At 35.2% G+C, this 16,311-nt stretch overlaps 1 protein-coding gene across 8 annotated transcripts in view; it reads left to right on the top strand.

The window, feature by feature from the left end:
- BTG4 (BTG anti-proliferation factor 4) overlaps positions 1–16,311 on the top strand; it is a 53,584-nt gene that overhangs the window by 21,779 nt on the left and 15,494 nt on the right. For 4 of the 8 annotated variants that reach the window (XM_063783405.1, XM_063783401.1, XM_063783402.1 and 1 more), the window contains one exon: positions 4,747–4,788. The exons of the other annotated variants lie outside the window; for them this stretch is intronic. In XM_063783405.1, the coding sequence (XP_063639475.1) occupies positions 4,747–4,777 (31 nt within the window). In that variant the 3' untranslated portion in view covers positions 4,778–4,788. The remainder of the gene's footprint in view (positions 1–4,746; positions 4,789–16,311) is intronic. 8 annotated transcript variants of the gene reach the window in all.

Below are 16,311 nucleotides of genomic sequence, written 5' to 3'. Positions count from 1 at the left end.
CTGAATATCTTGTTTGATGAAATATCTGTGTAAGTCTTCTGGCCATTTTCTAATTGAGTGCGTTGTTTATTTTTCCACTGAGTTTTGAGAGTATTTGATATATTCTAGACACTGGTGCTTTGTCAGATGTGTGGTCTGAAACTATTTTCTTCCAGTTTGTACCTTGTATTTTAAAAAGTTCTTTATTTTTAATTATTATGGGTACCTAATAGTTATATATGTGGAGTACGTGTGATGTTTTGATACAGGCACATGTTGTGTTATAAATCATGGTAATTGGGGTATTCATCACCTCAAGTGTTGATCATTTCTTTGTGTTAGGAACATCTCAATTTCACTTTCAGTTATTTATTTATTTATTTTATTTTTGAGATGGAGTTTTGCTCTCGTTGCCCAGGCTGGAGTGCAATGGCACGATCTCGGCTCCCTGCAACATCTACCTTCCAGTATCAAGCGATTCTCCTGCCTCAGCCTCCCGAGTAGCACGTGCCCGCCACCACGCCCAGCTAATCTTTTTTTTTTTTTGGTATTTTTAGTAGAGATGGGATTTCACCATGTTGGCCAGGCTGGTCTCAAACTCCTGGCCTCATGTGATCCACCCACTTTGACCTCCCAAAGTGCTAGAATTATAGGCATGAGCCATTGCACCTGGCCACTTTCAGTTATTTAAAAATGTGCAGTAACTTATCGACTATGGTCATCCTATTGTATTACTAAGTACCAGATCTTAATTATTCTAACTGTATTTTTGTACCCACTAACAATCCCCACTCACCCAACCCCTCCCTGCTACCCTTCCTGGCTTCTAGTAACCAACCATTCTACTCTATTTCCATGGGTTCAATTTTTTTTTTCACTCCCACATGTGACTGAGAACATATAATATTTGTCTTTCTGTGCCTGGCTTATTTCACTTAATGTCCTCTAGTTCCATCCATGTTGTTGCAAATGACAGGATTTTATTATTTTTTATGAAGGATTTTATTCTTCCTAAATGATAGGATTTTATTCTTTTTTATGAAGGATTTTATTCTTTTTCATGATTGAATAATATTCCATTGTGTATATGTACCACATTTTCTTTATCCATTCATCTGTTCATGGATACTTAGGTTGATTCCATATGTTAGCTGTTGTCAATAGGGTTGCAGTAAACATGGGAGTGCAGATATCTCTTCGATATACTGTTTTCCTGTCTTTTGGATATGTATCTAGCAGTGGGATTGCTGGATCATATGGTAGTTCTATTTGTAGTTTTTTTGAGGAACCTCCATACTGTTCTCCATAGTGGCTGTAGGAGTTTGCATTCCCACCAATGGTGTATGAGGGTTCCCCTTTCTACACATCCTCACCAGCAACAGTTATTACTTGTCTTTTTGATGCAAGCCATTTTGATGGGGTGAGATGATATCTCATTGTAGTTTTAATTTGTGTTTCTCTGATTAGTGATGCTGAATATTTTTTTCACATACCTGTTGGCCATTTGTTTGTCTTTTTTTTTTTGAGATGGAGTTTCACTCTTGTTGCCCAGGCTGGAGTGCAATGGCATGACCTCAGTTCGCCACAACCTCTGCCTTCTGGGTTCAAGTGATTCTCCTGCTTCAGCCTCCCGAGTAGCTGGAATTACAGGCATGCACCACCGTGCCTGGCTAATTTTGTATTTTTAGTAGAGATGGGGTTTTTCCATGTTGGTCAAGCTGGTCTTGAACTCCCAACCTCAGGTGATCTGCCCACCTCAGCCTCCCAAAGTGCTGGGATTACAGTCTTGAGCCACCGTGCCCGGCCTTGTTTGTTTTCTTTTAAGAAATCTCTATTTAGTACCTTCTGAGCCAAATAAAAACAAAGAGAACAAAAGAAATGCCTGTTTGGATTTTTGTTTGAGCTTCTTATCTATTCTAGCAGTTAATACCTGTCAGATGGGTAGTTTGTAAATATGTTCTCCTATTCTGTGAGTTGTCTCTTCACTTTGTTGATTATTTCCTTTGCTGTGCAAAGCTTTTTAGCAAGATGTGATCTCATTTGTCCATTTTTGTTTCGGTCGCCTGATTTTGAGGTCTTCCCACGAAACCTTTGCCCAGACCAATGTTCTAGAACATGTTCCCAATGTTTTCTTCTAGTAGTTTCATAGTTTCAGATCTTATATTTAAGTTCTTAATACATCTTTACTTGATTTCTACATATGGCAAGAGATAGGGGTCTAGTTTCATTCTTTCGTGTATGGATATCTAGTTTTCCCCACACTATTTATTGATGAGACTGTCCCTAGTGTATGTTCTTTGCACCTTTGTTGAAAATGAGTTGACTATAAATGCATGGACTTATTTCTGGGTTTTCTATTCTGTTCCATTGGTCAATGTGTATGTTCTTATGCCAGTACCATGCTGTTTTGGTTACTATAGCTCTGTAGTATAATTTGAAGTCAGGTTATGTAATTCCTTCAGTTTTGCTCTTTTTTGCTTAGGATGGCATTGGCTGTTCTGGGTCATTTGTGATTCCATATACATTTTATAATTTTTTTTTTTATTTCTGTGAAGAATGTCATTGGTATTTTGATAGGGATTGCATTGAATCTGTAGACTGCTTTGGGTACCATGGACATTTTAACACTATTGATTCTTCCAGTCCACAAACATGGAATGTCTCCATTTTTTGTGTGCTCTTCAATTTCTTTCATTAATATTTTATAGTTTTCATTGTGGACATCATTCACTTTTTTGGTTAAGTTTATTCCTAGGTATTTTATTTGTAGCTATTGTAAATGGGAGTAGCTTCTTGGTTTCTTTTTCAGATTGTTTACTGTTAGCATATAGAAATGATACTGATTTTTGTATGTTGATTTTTATATCCTGCAACTTTACTGAATTTATTTTTCAGTTTCAATAGATTTTTGGTGTGGAGTCTTTAGGTTTTTCTAAATATAAGACTATATCATCTGCAAGGAATGATAATTTGACTTCTTTCTTTCCAATTTGGATACCCTTTATTTCTTTCTCTCATCTAGTTGTTCTGGCTAGGGCTTCCAGCACCATGTTGAATAAAAGTGGTGAAAGTGGGCATCCTTGTCTTGTTCCAGATCTTAGAGAAAAGGCTTTCAGTTTTCCCATTCAGTATGATCCTAGCTGTGGGTTTGTCATATGTGGCTTTATGATTTTGAGGTATGTTCCTTCTATACCCAATTTGTTGAGTATTTTAAAAATGAAGGGATGATGAATTTTGAGTGCTTTTTCAGCATCGATCAAAATTATCATATGACCATTTGACCCAGGAATTTCATTACTGGGTATATACCCAAAGGAATATAAATCATTCTATTATAAAGATACATGCATGTGTATGTTTATTGCAGCACTATTCACAATAGCAAAGACATGGAGCCAACCTAAATGCCCATCAGTGATAGTCTGGATAAAGAAAATGTGGTACATATGCACCATGGAATACTACACAGCCATAAAAAGGAAAGATCATGTTTTTTCCAGGGACATGGATAGAGCTGGAAGCCATTATCCTTAGCAAACTAACACAGAAACAGAATGTCAAGCACTGCATGTTCTCACTCATAAGTTGGAGCTGAACAATGAGAACACATGGACACAGGGAGGGGAACAACATACACTGGGGCCTGTCAGGGAGGAGGCGGGGGGAGGGAGAGCATCAGGATAAAATGCTAATGCATGGGGGGCTTAATACCTAGGTAATGGGTTGATAGGTGCAGCAAACCACCATGGCACATGTTTACCTATATAACAAATCTGCACGTCCTGCACATGTATCACCAAACTTGAAATAAAATTAAATATTAAAAAAAATCAATTAAAAACATGTGGTTTTTGTCTTTGATTCTCTTAATGTGATGTATCACATTATTTTTTGCATATGTTTAACTATCCTTGCATCCCTGGGATGAATCCCACATGATCATGATCATGATGAATACTTTTTTAATGTGCTATTGAATTCAGTTTGCTGGTATTTCACTGAGGATTTTTGCATCTATATTCATCAGAGATACTGGCCTGTAGTTTTCTTTTTTTCTGTTGTATCTTTGTCTGGGTTTGATATCCGAGTAATACTGGCCTCATAGTATGGGTTTGGAAGTATTACCTTCTGCTCAATTTTTTAGCCCAATTTTTTAGAATAGTATGAATAGTATGTATGTGTGTATTTATTTATTTATTTATTTATTTGGAGACAGGGTCTTACTCTATCACCTAGGCTGGAGTGCAGTGGTGTGATCTTGGTGTGATCTGCAACCTCTGCCTCCCAGGCTCAAGCAATCCTCCTGCCTCAGCTTCCTGGGTGCTGTGACTACAGGTGCACACCACCGTGTCTGATTAATTTTTGAGTTTTTGTGGAGATGGGGTTTCACCATGTTTCCCAGGCTGGTTCTTGAACTCCTGGGCTCAAGTGATCCACCCACCTTGGCCTTCCAAAGTGCTGGGATTACAGGCATCATAGTTCTTTACATGTTTGGTAGAATTCAGCAGTGAAGCCTTTAGGTCCTGGGCTTTTCTTTGATAGGAGCAGTAATAAAAAGCTTTCTATCTCATTACTTGTTATTGGTCTATTCAGGTTTTGGATCTCTTCAGGTTTCAATCTTGACAGGTTGTGTGTCTAAGAATTTATCCATTTCTTCTAGGTTTTCCAATTTATTGATGCATAGTTGTCCTGTGGTATCAGTTGTAATGCCTCCCTTTTCATCTCTGGTTTTATTTATTTGGTTCTTCTCTCTTTTTTCCTTTTTAGGTACTCCTACAGGAAAGATCTTTTTTCTTAATCTGGCTAAAGGTTTGTCAATTTTGTTTATCTTTTCAAAAAACCAACTTTTCATTTTGTTCTTTGTATTTTTTTAAAGTCTCAATTTCATTCACTTCTGCTCTGATCTTTCACTTCTACTGGTTTTTGAGTTTGGTTTGCGCTTGCTTTTCTAGTTCTTCAAGGATGCATTGTTAGATTGTTTATTTGAAGTTTTTCTTATTTTTTGACAGAGGCATTTATTGCTATAAACTAGCACTCCTAGTACTGCTTTTGCTGTATTCTATTGGTTTTGGAATGTTGTATTTCATTTGTTTCAATACATTTTTATATTTTCTTAATTTCTTCATTGACCTCATGGTCGGTTAGGAGCATATTTTAAAATTTCCATGTGTTTGTATAGTTTCCAAAGTTTCTTTTGTTATTGATTTCTAGTTTTATTCCACTGTGGTTGGAAAAAGTAGTTGATATGATTTCATTTTTTAAAAAATTTTTGAGACTTGTTTTGTGGCCTAACATATGGTCTGGCCTTGAGAATGTTCCATATGCTGAGGAGAATAATGGATATTCTGCAGCAGTTGGATAAACTGTTCTGTAAATGTCTGTTAGGTCCTTTTGGTGTACAGTACAGATTAAGTCCAGTGTTTCTTTGATTTTCTATTGGGGTCATCTGTCCAATACTGAAAGTGGCGTGTTGAAATTTGCAGATATTATTATATTGAGGTCCATCTCTCTTTGGCTCCAGTAATATTTTCTTTATAAATCCGGGTGCTCCAGTGTTGGGTACATATATATTTATAATTGTTATATGCTTTTGTTGAATTGACCCCCTTATCATTGTATAACAACCTCCTTTGTCTCTTTTACAGTTTTTGTCTTGAAATCTATTTTATCTGATAACTGTAGCTTCTCCTGCTTTTTTGGTTTCCATTTGCATAGAATATCTTTTTCAGTCTTTGTGTGCCTTTATAGGTGATATGAGTTTCTTGCAGGCAGCATGTAGTTGGGTGTTTAAAAAACTCCATTCAGCCACTGTATGTCTTTTGATTGGAGAATTCAGTCCATTTAAATTTCAGTGTTGTTATTGATAGGTAAGAACTTACTACTGCCATTTTGTTTGTTTTCTGGTTGTTTTGTTGGTCCTCTTTCCTTCCTGTCTTTCTTTGTGTAAAAGTGATTCCCTCTGACAGTATGTCTTAATTTCCTTTTTTTGTGTGTGTGTATCTCTTACAGGTTTTTGCTTTGCCATTACCATGAAGCTTGCAAATAGCATTTATTAACCAATTTAAAAATGGTGACAATGGTGACAACTGTGATTACAAAGAAAAGCAAAGCAAAGATAAAATTAAAACACTACACTTGAACTCCATCTCCTCCCTACCCCCTGCTTTCACTTTTTGATCTCTTTATTTATCTTTTTATACTGTGTATCTATTAAAATGTAGTTGTAATTATTTTTGATAGATTTGTCTTTTAGTCTTCCTATGAAAGATACAAGTGGTTTATATGACACTGTTAGTGCAACTATACTGTTAGAGCAACTACAGTGTTAGTGTATTTATTTTTCTGTGTACTTTTATGAGTAATTTTTATATCTTCAAATTACTTCTTTTTCATTAACATCCCTTTTTTTCAGATTGAATAGCTTTCTTGAGATTTCTTGTAAGGTGGGTCTGGTATTGGTGAAATCCCTTAGCTTTTGTTTTTCTATGAAAGTATTTCTCCTTCATGTTTGAAGAATAATTCTGCTAGATATGATATTCTAGGTTAGACTTTCTTTTTTCTTTGGCACTTTGAATGTCATTCCACTCTCTTGGCCTGTGAGATTTCCATGGAGATGTCTGCTGCCAGATATACCAGAGATCCTTTATATGTTATTTGCTTATTTTCTCTTACTACTTTTAGGATTCTTTATCCTTGTTCTTTAAGGGTTTCATTATTGTATACCTTGAGATAGTCTTATTTAGGTTGAATCTTTTTGGTGTCCTATGACCTTCTTGTACTTGGATATTCATGTCTCCAGGCTTGGAAATTTCTGTCATTTCTTTGAATGAAACTTCTACCCTGATATTTCTCTCTGTCTCTCTTTCTCTGTCCTCTTTAAGGGTAATAACTCTTAGATTTGCTGTTTTGAGGCTATTTTCTAGATCTTGTAGGTGTGCTTCTTTTTTATTCTTTTCTCTTCTCTGACTGTCTGTTTTCATGTAGCCTGACTCAAACTCACTAATTCTTTCTTCAGCTTGGTCAATTTGCTGTTGATTCTGATGCATTTTTCAGTTTATCAGTTGAATTTTTTAGCTCCAGAATTTTTGCTTGATTTAAAACAAATTATTTCAATCTTTTTGTTGAATTTTCTGAAAGAATTCTCAATTCCTTCTCTGTTATCTTTTTATCTATGTTGCTGAGTTTCCTCAAGGTGGTGATTCTGATTCCCTGTTTGAAAGATGATATCTTCATCACTGTGGGATTGGTCACTGGTGTCTAATTTAGTTTATTTAGTGAAGTCATGTTTTCTTGGATGTTGTTGATGCTTGTGGCCATTCATCAATGTTTGGGCATTGAAGAATTAAGTATTCCAATCTTTGTAATCTGGATTTATTTGTACCTGCCCTTCTTGAGAAGGCTTTCCACATATTAAAAGGGGATTGAGTGTTGTGATCTAAGCTTGTGGTCACTGCAGGTGTATCAGCACTGGGGTGTACCCTAAGCACAGGAATGCTGCAATTTCTGCTGACTCCTTGAGGAACTGCCTTGGTGGGCTGGGTTATTTTGGTTCTTGCGAAGGTGCTTTCTTGCATGGGTAGTTGTTCAATTTGGTGTTCCTGTGGGGGGATGCTTGCTAGAGGGTTCTATTAGGCCATCTTGCTCAGACTTCTAGGTTGTGTTTTATCCTCTTAATGACGTCTTTCACAGATCAAAATCTTTTAATTTTGATGAAGTCGAATTCATTCATTTTTCTCTTATAGATCATGATTTGGTGTCAAGTTTTAGAGCTTTTTGCCTAGCTCTAGATCCTGAAGTTTTTTTTTTCTAAAGTTTTATGTTTTACATTTAGTTCGCCATCTATTTTGAGTTAATTTTTTGTATGAGATACCAGACTTAGATTAAAGTGCTTTTTTCCCCTCTATGAATATCCACTTACTCCAGCACCATTTGTTAAAATGAAAAGACTATCTTTCCTCCATCAAATTGTTCTTGCATCTTTGTGAAAATTCAGTTGAGTATATCTCTGTGGGTGTATTTCTGTGTTCTGTGTTCTTGGCCTGTGTGTTTATTCTTCTGCCAACACCACACAGTTTTGATTACTGTAGCTGTATAAATCTTGAAACTGGATAGATTCTTCCCACTTTATTCTTTCTAAAAATTACTTTAGCTATTCCAGTTTCTTTCCCTTTCCATGTACATTTTGGAATGATCTTGTCTATATCTATGAAAAATCTTGCTGAGATTTTGAAAGGAATTGTATTCACCCTATATATCAATCTGGAGAGAAAGGATGTCTCTACTATGTTGAGTATTTCAATTTATGAACACAATATGTTTCTCCATTTATTTAGATCAATTTCTTCGTGTGTGTGTGTTATACAACTCTTGTACATGATTTTTAGATTTATATCTAAGAATTTCATTTTTTGATCAATTATAAATGGTGTTATATTTTTAGTTTCAGTATCCATATGTTCATTGGTAATATATAGAAATACAGGTGATTTTTGTATGTTTTCCTTTTGTCCTTTCTAGATGTTGCTGAACTTACTTATTCCAGGAATTTTTTTTATCTCTGTGTAGATTGCTTGGGATTTTCTGTATTGACAATCATGTCATCTGCATAGGGATAGTTTTATTTATTTCTTTCCCAATATGGATGCATTTTATTTCTTTTTTTTGTGCTTTTCATGGGTATAACTTTTGGCTCTATGTTGAATTAGGAGTGCTAAGAACAGATATCCTTGACTTGTTCCTTTTCTTGGGAGAAAGCAATCCTTCACCATTAAGTAGATACTCATCAATTTTGTAGATACTACCTTTTAAAAAAAATCAAATTGAGGAAGTTCCCTTCTAGTCCCATTTTTTGAGGGTTTTAATCATAAATGGATGTTGGATTTTGTAAAATGCTTTTTCTGCATCCATTTATATAATCATATAATTTTTCTTCTTTAGCCTATTGACATGTGGATTACTATGATTTTTTAAAAAAAATATTGAACCAGCTTTGCATCCATGGAATAAACCCAACTTGATCATGGCATATAATTCATTTTATATATTGCTGAAATTTATTTGCTAATATTTCAAGGGTTTTTACATTTATATTCATGAAATATATTGGTCTACAGTTCTAATTTTTTGTACTATCTTTGGTTTTGTTATCAGAGTAATACTATAAATATATAGTACAATATGTAATTTATTATATACATACTATAAACACTTCATAAAGTAAATCAGAATGTAATGCTCTTCTATTTTATAGAAGAAATTGCATAGAGTTGATGTTAATCCTATTTTTAAATGTTTGGTAGAATTATATTATGAAGCTCTCTGGGCCTGGAGACTTCTTCCTTGGAAATCAAAAAATTATAAATTCAATTTCCTTAATAGTTTTAGGATTATTTAAATAATATGTGTCATATTGGGTGAGTTGTAATACTTTGTGTTTCTGAACAAATTAGCCTATTTTATCTCTGAAATTTATGCATGTGGAGTTGTTTATAGTGTTTCCTTATTATCCTTTTGGTGTCTGCAGGTCTGCAGTGGTATCCCTACATTCATTCTTGATATTGGTAATTTGTGTCTTCACTTTCTTTTTAATTGTCAAAGGGTTTAATTCTAGAGGGTTGTCAATTTTATTGACCTTTCCAAAGAAATAGTTCTTTGCTTTACTGTGTTTTTTTCTATTGTTTTGTGTTTAGTTTCATTTATTTTTGCTATTACTTCCTTTCTTCTGCTTGCTTTGGGTTTATTTTACTCTTTTTCTAGATTTTTGGGGTGGAAGCTAAGATTGTTGAATTGACACTTTCCCTCTTTTCTAATGTATATACTTAGTATTATAAATTTGCCTCTCAGCACTGCTTTAGCTGTGTCTTGTAAATTTTGATATGTTGTATTTTCTTTGATATTCAGTTCAATGTATCTTTTATTTCCCTAAGACTTCTTTAACCATTGGATTATTTAGCAGTATGTTGTTTAGTTTCTAAGTGTTTGGAGATTTACCTGTTTTTGTTATTTATTTCTAATTTGGTTCTGTTCTGGTTGGAGCATACACTCTGCATGTTTTCAATTTAAAAAAATTTGTTGAGGTTTGTTTATGCCCCAGGATATGATTTTTGATGCATATCCTGTGGGCACTTGAAAAGAATGTACATCCTGTTGTTGTTGGGGGGAGTGTCCCATAAATGTTAATTAGATAATGTTGATTGATGATGTCGAGTTCTTTTATATCCTTGCTGATTTTCTGTCTAGTTCTATAAATTGCTGAGAGGAGGTATTGAAGTCTCCAACTATAATTGTGATTTGTCTGTTTCTCTGTGTTTCACATGTGTTGCAGTTCTGTTGTGTATATAAGCATTTAGGACTGCTATGTATTCTTGGTAGATTGACCCTTTCATCATTATGTAATGTTCCTGTTTCTGGTAATCTACTTTGCTGTGATGTCGGCTTTATCTGATATTAATATAGCCATTCCTGCTTTCTTTTGATTAATGTTTGCATAGTATCTATTTTTGATCCTTTTATTTTCAATATGCTTATATTATTATATTCAAGGTGAGTTTCTTGTAGATGGCATATTGTGTCTTATTTTTAGTTCACTCTACCAATTTCTGTCTCTTAACTGGTGTTTTTAGACTATTTGCATTTATTGCAATTATAAATATGTTAGGCCTCGAGTTTACCACTTAGTTTTTGTTTTCTATTCTTTTTCATTTCTCAATTTTCTGTTCCTCACCTTCTTGTGGGTTACTTGAACACTTTTTAGAATTTCATTTTGGCATATCTTTAGTGTTTTTGAGCATATTTCTTTGTATAGCTTTTTTAGTGGTTGCTCTAGGTATTGCATTATATGTATGTAACTTGCCACAGTCTACCAGTGTTATTTTATAAGTTCAAGTAAAATATAAAAACCTTACTTCCCTTTGTCTTGTTATCTTCCCCCATTTATAATATACTTGCATTAAATATTTCCTCTACATATATTTAGAGCTATAATAGACCGTGTTATAGTTTTCACTTCAACTGTTAAACATAATTTAGAAACTCAAGAGAAGGAAAGTCTATCATATTTATCCATAATTTCACTTCCTGTGATCTTCCTTCCTGATGTTTCAAGTTCTTTCTTTTGTTTCCCTTCTATTTAGAGAACTTCATTTAGCCATTCTTTTAGGTGAGGTATGCTTGATATATTCTTAGCTCTTTTTTAAAAATAGAGAACAGGGTCTCACTCTGTTGTCCAGGCTCGTCTTATACTCCTAGGCTCAAATGATCCTCCCACCTTGGCCTCCAGAAGTGTTGGGATTACAGGCATGAGTCACTGCACCCGGCTTATTCTTAGCTTTGATTCATCTGAGAATGTATTGTTTCTCCATCTCATTCTTAAAGAATATTTCTCCTTGTATAGAACTTTGGGTTGACAGCTCTTTTCATTCAGCATTAGAAAAATATTGTGCCACTTCTTCCTGGCTTCCTGGTTTCTGATGAGAAGGTTGCTGTCATTCCAGTTGTTTTTCCTCTAGTGGTAGAGTGTCATTTTTCTCTGGCTGCTTTCAAGATTTTTTCTTTGCTTTTTGTTTTCAGAAATTTAATTATGATGTGGTGGTATGGATTTCTTTGGGTTTTCCTGTTTGGGATTCATTCAGCTTTTTAAATCTGTGGGGTTATATCTCTTTCCAAATTTGGAAAGTTTTCAGCCATTCTCTGAGTATTTTTTTTCAGCCTACCCCTTTCTTTTTTCTTTCTGAGTCTTTGATTACTTGAATGCTCCATCTTTTGCTATAGTAACATATGCCTCTGGTGCTCTATGCATTCATTTCCTCAGTCTTTTTTTCTCTTTCATTCAGATTAAATAATTTTGATTGTTCTATCTAAAAACATTGATGATTTTTCCTCTATCTCTTCCATTTTACTGTTGAGCCTATTCACGAAGCTTTATATTTCAGTTTTTACATTTTTCATTTCTAAAACTTTCATTTAGTTCTGTCTTCCATTTTTTTGCTGTGACTTTACCATTCGTTGCTGAGACTTATTTCATTTGTTTCAAGCATGTTCATAATCGCTTGTTGAAGAACTTTTCTGATGCTCCTTTAAAATCTTTGTCATAATTCTAACATCTTTGTCATCTTGGTGTTGTAATCTGTTGATTAGGTTTTCTCCTCACTCTTTGTTTATCTTTCTGGTTTTTAGTATGATGAATGATTTTTGCCAAACCTGGATGCTTTTGATATCATGAGACTTGGGATTTTATTTAAACTTTGTTTCAACTGGTTTCCTTTGACCCTATGCCAGTGGGGGAGAGAAGGGAGTGCTGCTTTGCTACCTCCTAGTGGAAGTAAAAGTCCGGGTTTCCCTCTTGGCCTCCATTAATACCCAAGAAAGGGTCTCTCATTACTGCTGGGCAGGTATAGGAGTTCTAGCTCCTTATGTGGCTTCCACTAACACTGAGGCCAGGGTGGCCTCATTATCACTGGACAATGGCATAAGCCCTAACTCTCTACTTGTCCTCCTCTGATTCCACTACAGCAGGGAGGTGGTGGTGGTGATGGCAGCTGCAGGGAGGGGAGAGGTTATTACTGCCAGGTGTGGGGATGTCCAGACTTTCTATGTGGTTTCTACTGATACCATGAGGTGGAAGAGGGTTTGAACTGCCCTGTGGGGATGAAAATTCCCAGCTCTCTGCTCGGTCTTCTCTGATACCAACCTAGCAGGAGGTTGGGATGACTTGATCCATACTGGCAAAGATGGAGCTCTAGACTCCCCATTCAACTTATGCTGGTGTGGGTAGGGCCAGTTTTTTCTCGTTGTTTTGTTAGTGTATAGGATTTATTGTTAAAGTTTTCTTTTTTGCTGCGCTGTCCCTTTCCTGGTCCTTTCGCTAAAGAGCAGGCTTTTGTGGTCTCTTTTGGTTGGTTACCATTGGTATTTATGGGTTACTGGCTTCTTTATTTCCAAGTCTGGAATATACGATGGGGAAAGAAAATCTTTAGAACTCACCTCCATATCTTCCCTTGGAATCTGAGGTTCCCTAGCCAGTCTGCCTTCTTCTCTACACCTTTCAGAGTCTTCTCTTCTTTCTTTTATGTGTATTGCCCAGGGATTTTAGTTGTTCTTAGTGGGAGGAGTAGAGAAAAAACACCTATTCCATCTTCCTCAAAGATAGAATTCTATGTATCACTTTTGAAATAATAAATCTTAAGACAATTGAATATATTTTTGGAAAAGGGTCTTTTTTGATAATAGTTGGTAAATATGTCTTCTACATTTATTGAGGTTTTCTTATCTGTTTTCTAGTCAGTGGGCTGTGTGTGTGTGTACACAAGCTTGTTCCTTACAGATAACTAGAATGTCGATTTTAAAAAAGAACTTGCTATTGATTTGATTCAGCAATAAAAACGCATAATGCAGCAGTAAGGAGAACATGATCCCTGTCTTGTAATCTGTGGCATTTCCATTAAAAAGCATGTGCTTACTAAAAGCCTGCAGCTGTTAGTGTATTAATGGAAATAAGACGGAGAGCCCAAGAAGTCAGCCAGGAAATTAATAGGATCATGTCCTGGTAGATGCCTTGATCAGCCAAGAATGAGGAATATAGAAAAAAGGTCTTTAAGTTCTGTACTACTTTTTCTTTGCCACCTCTCCCAGGGGACCTGGACTCTTGGCTTAACTATCCTAAATAGTCTTGTGTGTCTGGCTTAATTAATCTTCACTCTGCTTTCTGGTAAATACATTTCATAATTTATGTGGGTAGCTAAATAAAGTTCTTGAAGACACATACCCAATATTAAATCAAACTAAGACTTGCCTTCTTCTTGAAATACTAGAGAGTCTTTAATCTTATAAAGTTATGCATTGGTTTGAGGGTGTGCTCTGTTTAAGAATTCCCTGTTAATGGAATAAATGGGAGGACAGCTCCCTCATAGCCCCTCTTATGGGCAATGACTATTTTACCATTTTATTAGTATCTGTGCCATGAAAGCACGATTTCAATCAAAATGGTAACTAATGAGGTATTTTTAAGGCTGTCTAATTTGGTACTTACCTGATGACTAATCTAACTATGTGAGCTGAATTAAGATGACTAAGTAGCCAATTCTAACAACAAAAAACTCAAAATAGAGGAGTTAGATGTAGTGACTTGATTCTGAGCAGATGTTCGTGATAGCTTGATTTAAAAATCCTCGTTTAACTTAATTGTAAATCTTCTTTTCATGTTATTTCAGTGTTTTTATTTTATTTTCTTGAAAGTAATCTACCATTAGTATTTTCATCAGTTGGATTGACAGCTAAATCCTCAGCCATGTATGGACTTCTCTTAATTATGACAGAAGACCTACAGAGCTAAAAATGTTGAATACCAGATGGACACTGAATTCATAAATTAGTCATCTTTCATTATCTACCCAAATAATATTTTTAAAAAGAAAGCTTTAATTCTTTAGTAGTCTATCTTCCTTGCATTGCTTAGGAGACTTGTTAACAAATGTTTGTGTGTGTGTGTGTCTGTGTGTGTGTGTGTGTGTATCTATTCTGGTACTTCTCTTGGTGCATGATATGGTTTGGCTGTGTCCCTACCCAAATCTCACCTTGAATTGTAGTCCCTATGTGTTAAGAGATCCTTCCTTAGGGTCGAGTGGAGGTGATTGAATCATGGGGGGTGGTTTCCCCCATACTGTTCTTGTGGTGGTGAATAAGTCTCACAAGATCTGATGGTTTTATAAATGGGAGTTCCGCTGCACAAGCTCTCTTGCCTGCTGCCATGTAAGATGTGACTTTGCTCCTCATTTGCCTTCAGCCATGGTTGTGAGGTCTCCCCAGCCATGTGGGACTGTGAGTCAATTAAACCTCTTTCCTTTATAAATTACCCAGTCTGAAGCATGTCTTTATTAGCAGCATGAGAACAGATAAATACAGGGCATGATAGAGAATTATCCATGTGAGAAGCAGTTTGAATTTCAAGCATTGGCTTTGTAATCTGAGCAGCTTTTGAGTTGAAGTTTGTATCTGGATTTATTTTTAACCTAAATTCATGTGATGGTGTTGTGTCTCCTGATCAGCACTCTAAAACTTCACTTTCAGATGACTGCTTATCTCTTTGTGGTGTTTCAACCAGGGCCTCCAAAGTGAATTTTGTGTGACATGGCCTATATTTTAAGTACACATTCTAGATCACCAAATATTATATACATATATCCATCTACTCTGTGATTCAGTAATAGACAACCTTAGCCTGATTGAATAATGACATATACAAGTTTTACATTCCCAGAAAGAGTTTTAGTCAATATCTTTAATAAATATTTTAATAAGATACATGATCTAATGATATTTTAGTCACACTGAAAATTTTAGTCACAGTGAGCAGGGGTCCTCAACTTCTGTGGCAAATATTAGCCCCTATTATATATACACCTAAAACTATGATACACATTTATGTGATTTACCATGAATATTATAGATTTTCCAATAATTCTTATCAGCTTCATCAGATGTTGTAGTGATGTATTTAAGACCTTTTAATCATGCAGACTGAAATGAGATTACCATTTTCTTTCTAGATTTAAAAATAAAATGGAAAAAGATAAACATTATATAGTTGTTTTATAAAGACAGTCCACAAAATGGGGGAAATAGTTGCAGAATAAATAATTCCTACAAATCAACAAGAAAAAAAATAGGCACAATCTAATGGAAAATGGGCAAAAGACTGGATTAGGCACTTTACAAGAGAAGGTATCTAAATGGTATATCAACATGAAAAACACTCAGTTTCATTGGCCATCTGGGAAATTTAAAACTACATTGAGATACCACACACCAGAAAAATGAAAACAGTAAAAAAGATGTAAAATACTAAGTGCTGATAGAAATGGAAAGCAACCAGAACCTTCACTGTTGGCAGCAGTAAATAGTTTGGAACTCTAGTTGGTAGTATCTACTAACACTGAACATATCCATGTCCTAAGACCCAAGATTTCTAGTCCTAAGTATGTACCTGGCTAAATATAGTTATGTTTCATCACCAGAAGGTGTGCAAGACTGTTTTGTAATAATCCCAAACTGGAAAATACCCACATATGCATCAACAGTTGAATGAGTAAGTAGTAATGTATCTACACAGTGGGATAGTTTATAGCAAAGAGAATGAACAAACTACAACTACCTCCCACAATGTGAATGAATCTCAGAAAGTGGAGCAAAATAAGCAACAAAGTAACTCATATCTTATGGTTCCATTTATATGAAGTTCATGAATAAGCGAAAACTATTGATGATGTTTGAAGTCAGGATGGTGGTTACTCTATCTTGGAACAAGTGACTAGAATGAGGCATAAGCTGCTTCTAGAG

Source organism: Pan troglodytes, chromosome 9 (assembly GCF_028858775.2).
Source record: "Pan troglodytes isolate AG18354 chromosome 9, NHGRI_mPanTro3-v2.0_pri, whole genome shotgun sequence".
NCBI classification, from domain to species: domain Eukaryota; kingdom Metazoa; phylum Chordata; class Mammalia; order Primates; family Hominidae; genus Pan; species Pan troglodytes.
The sequence above is the reverse complement of the archived record's forward strand: the minus strand, read 5'-3'. Positions and strand labels throughout refer to the sequence as shown.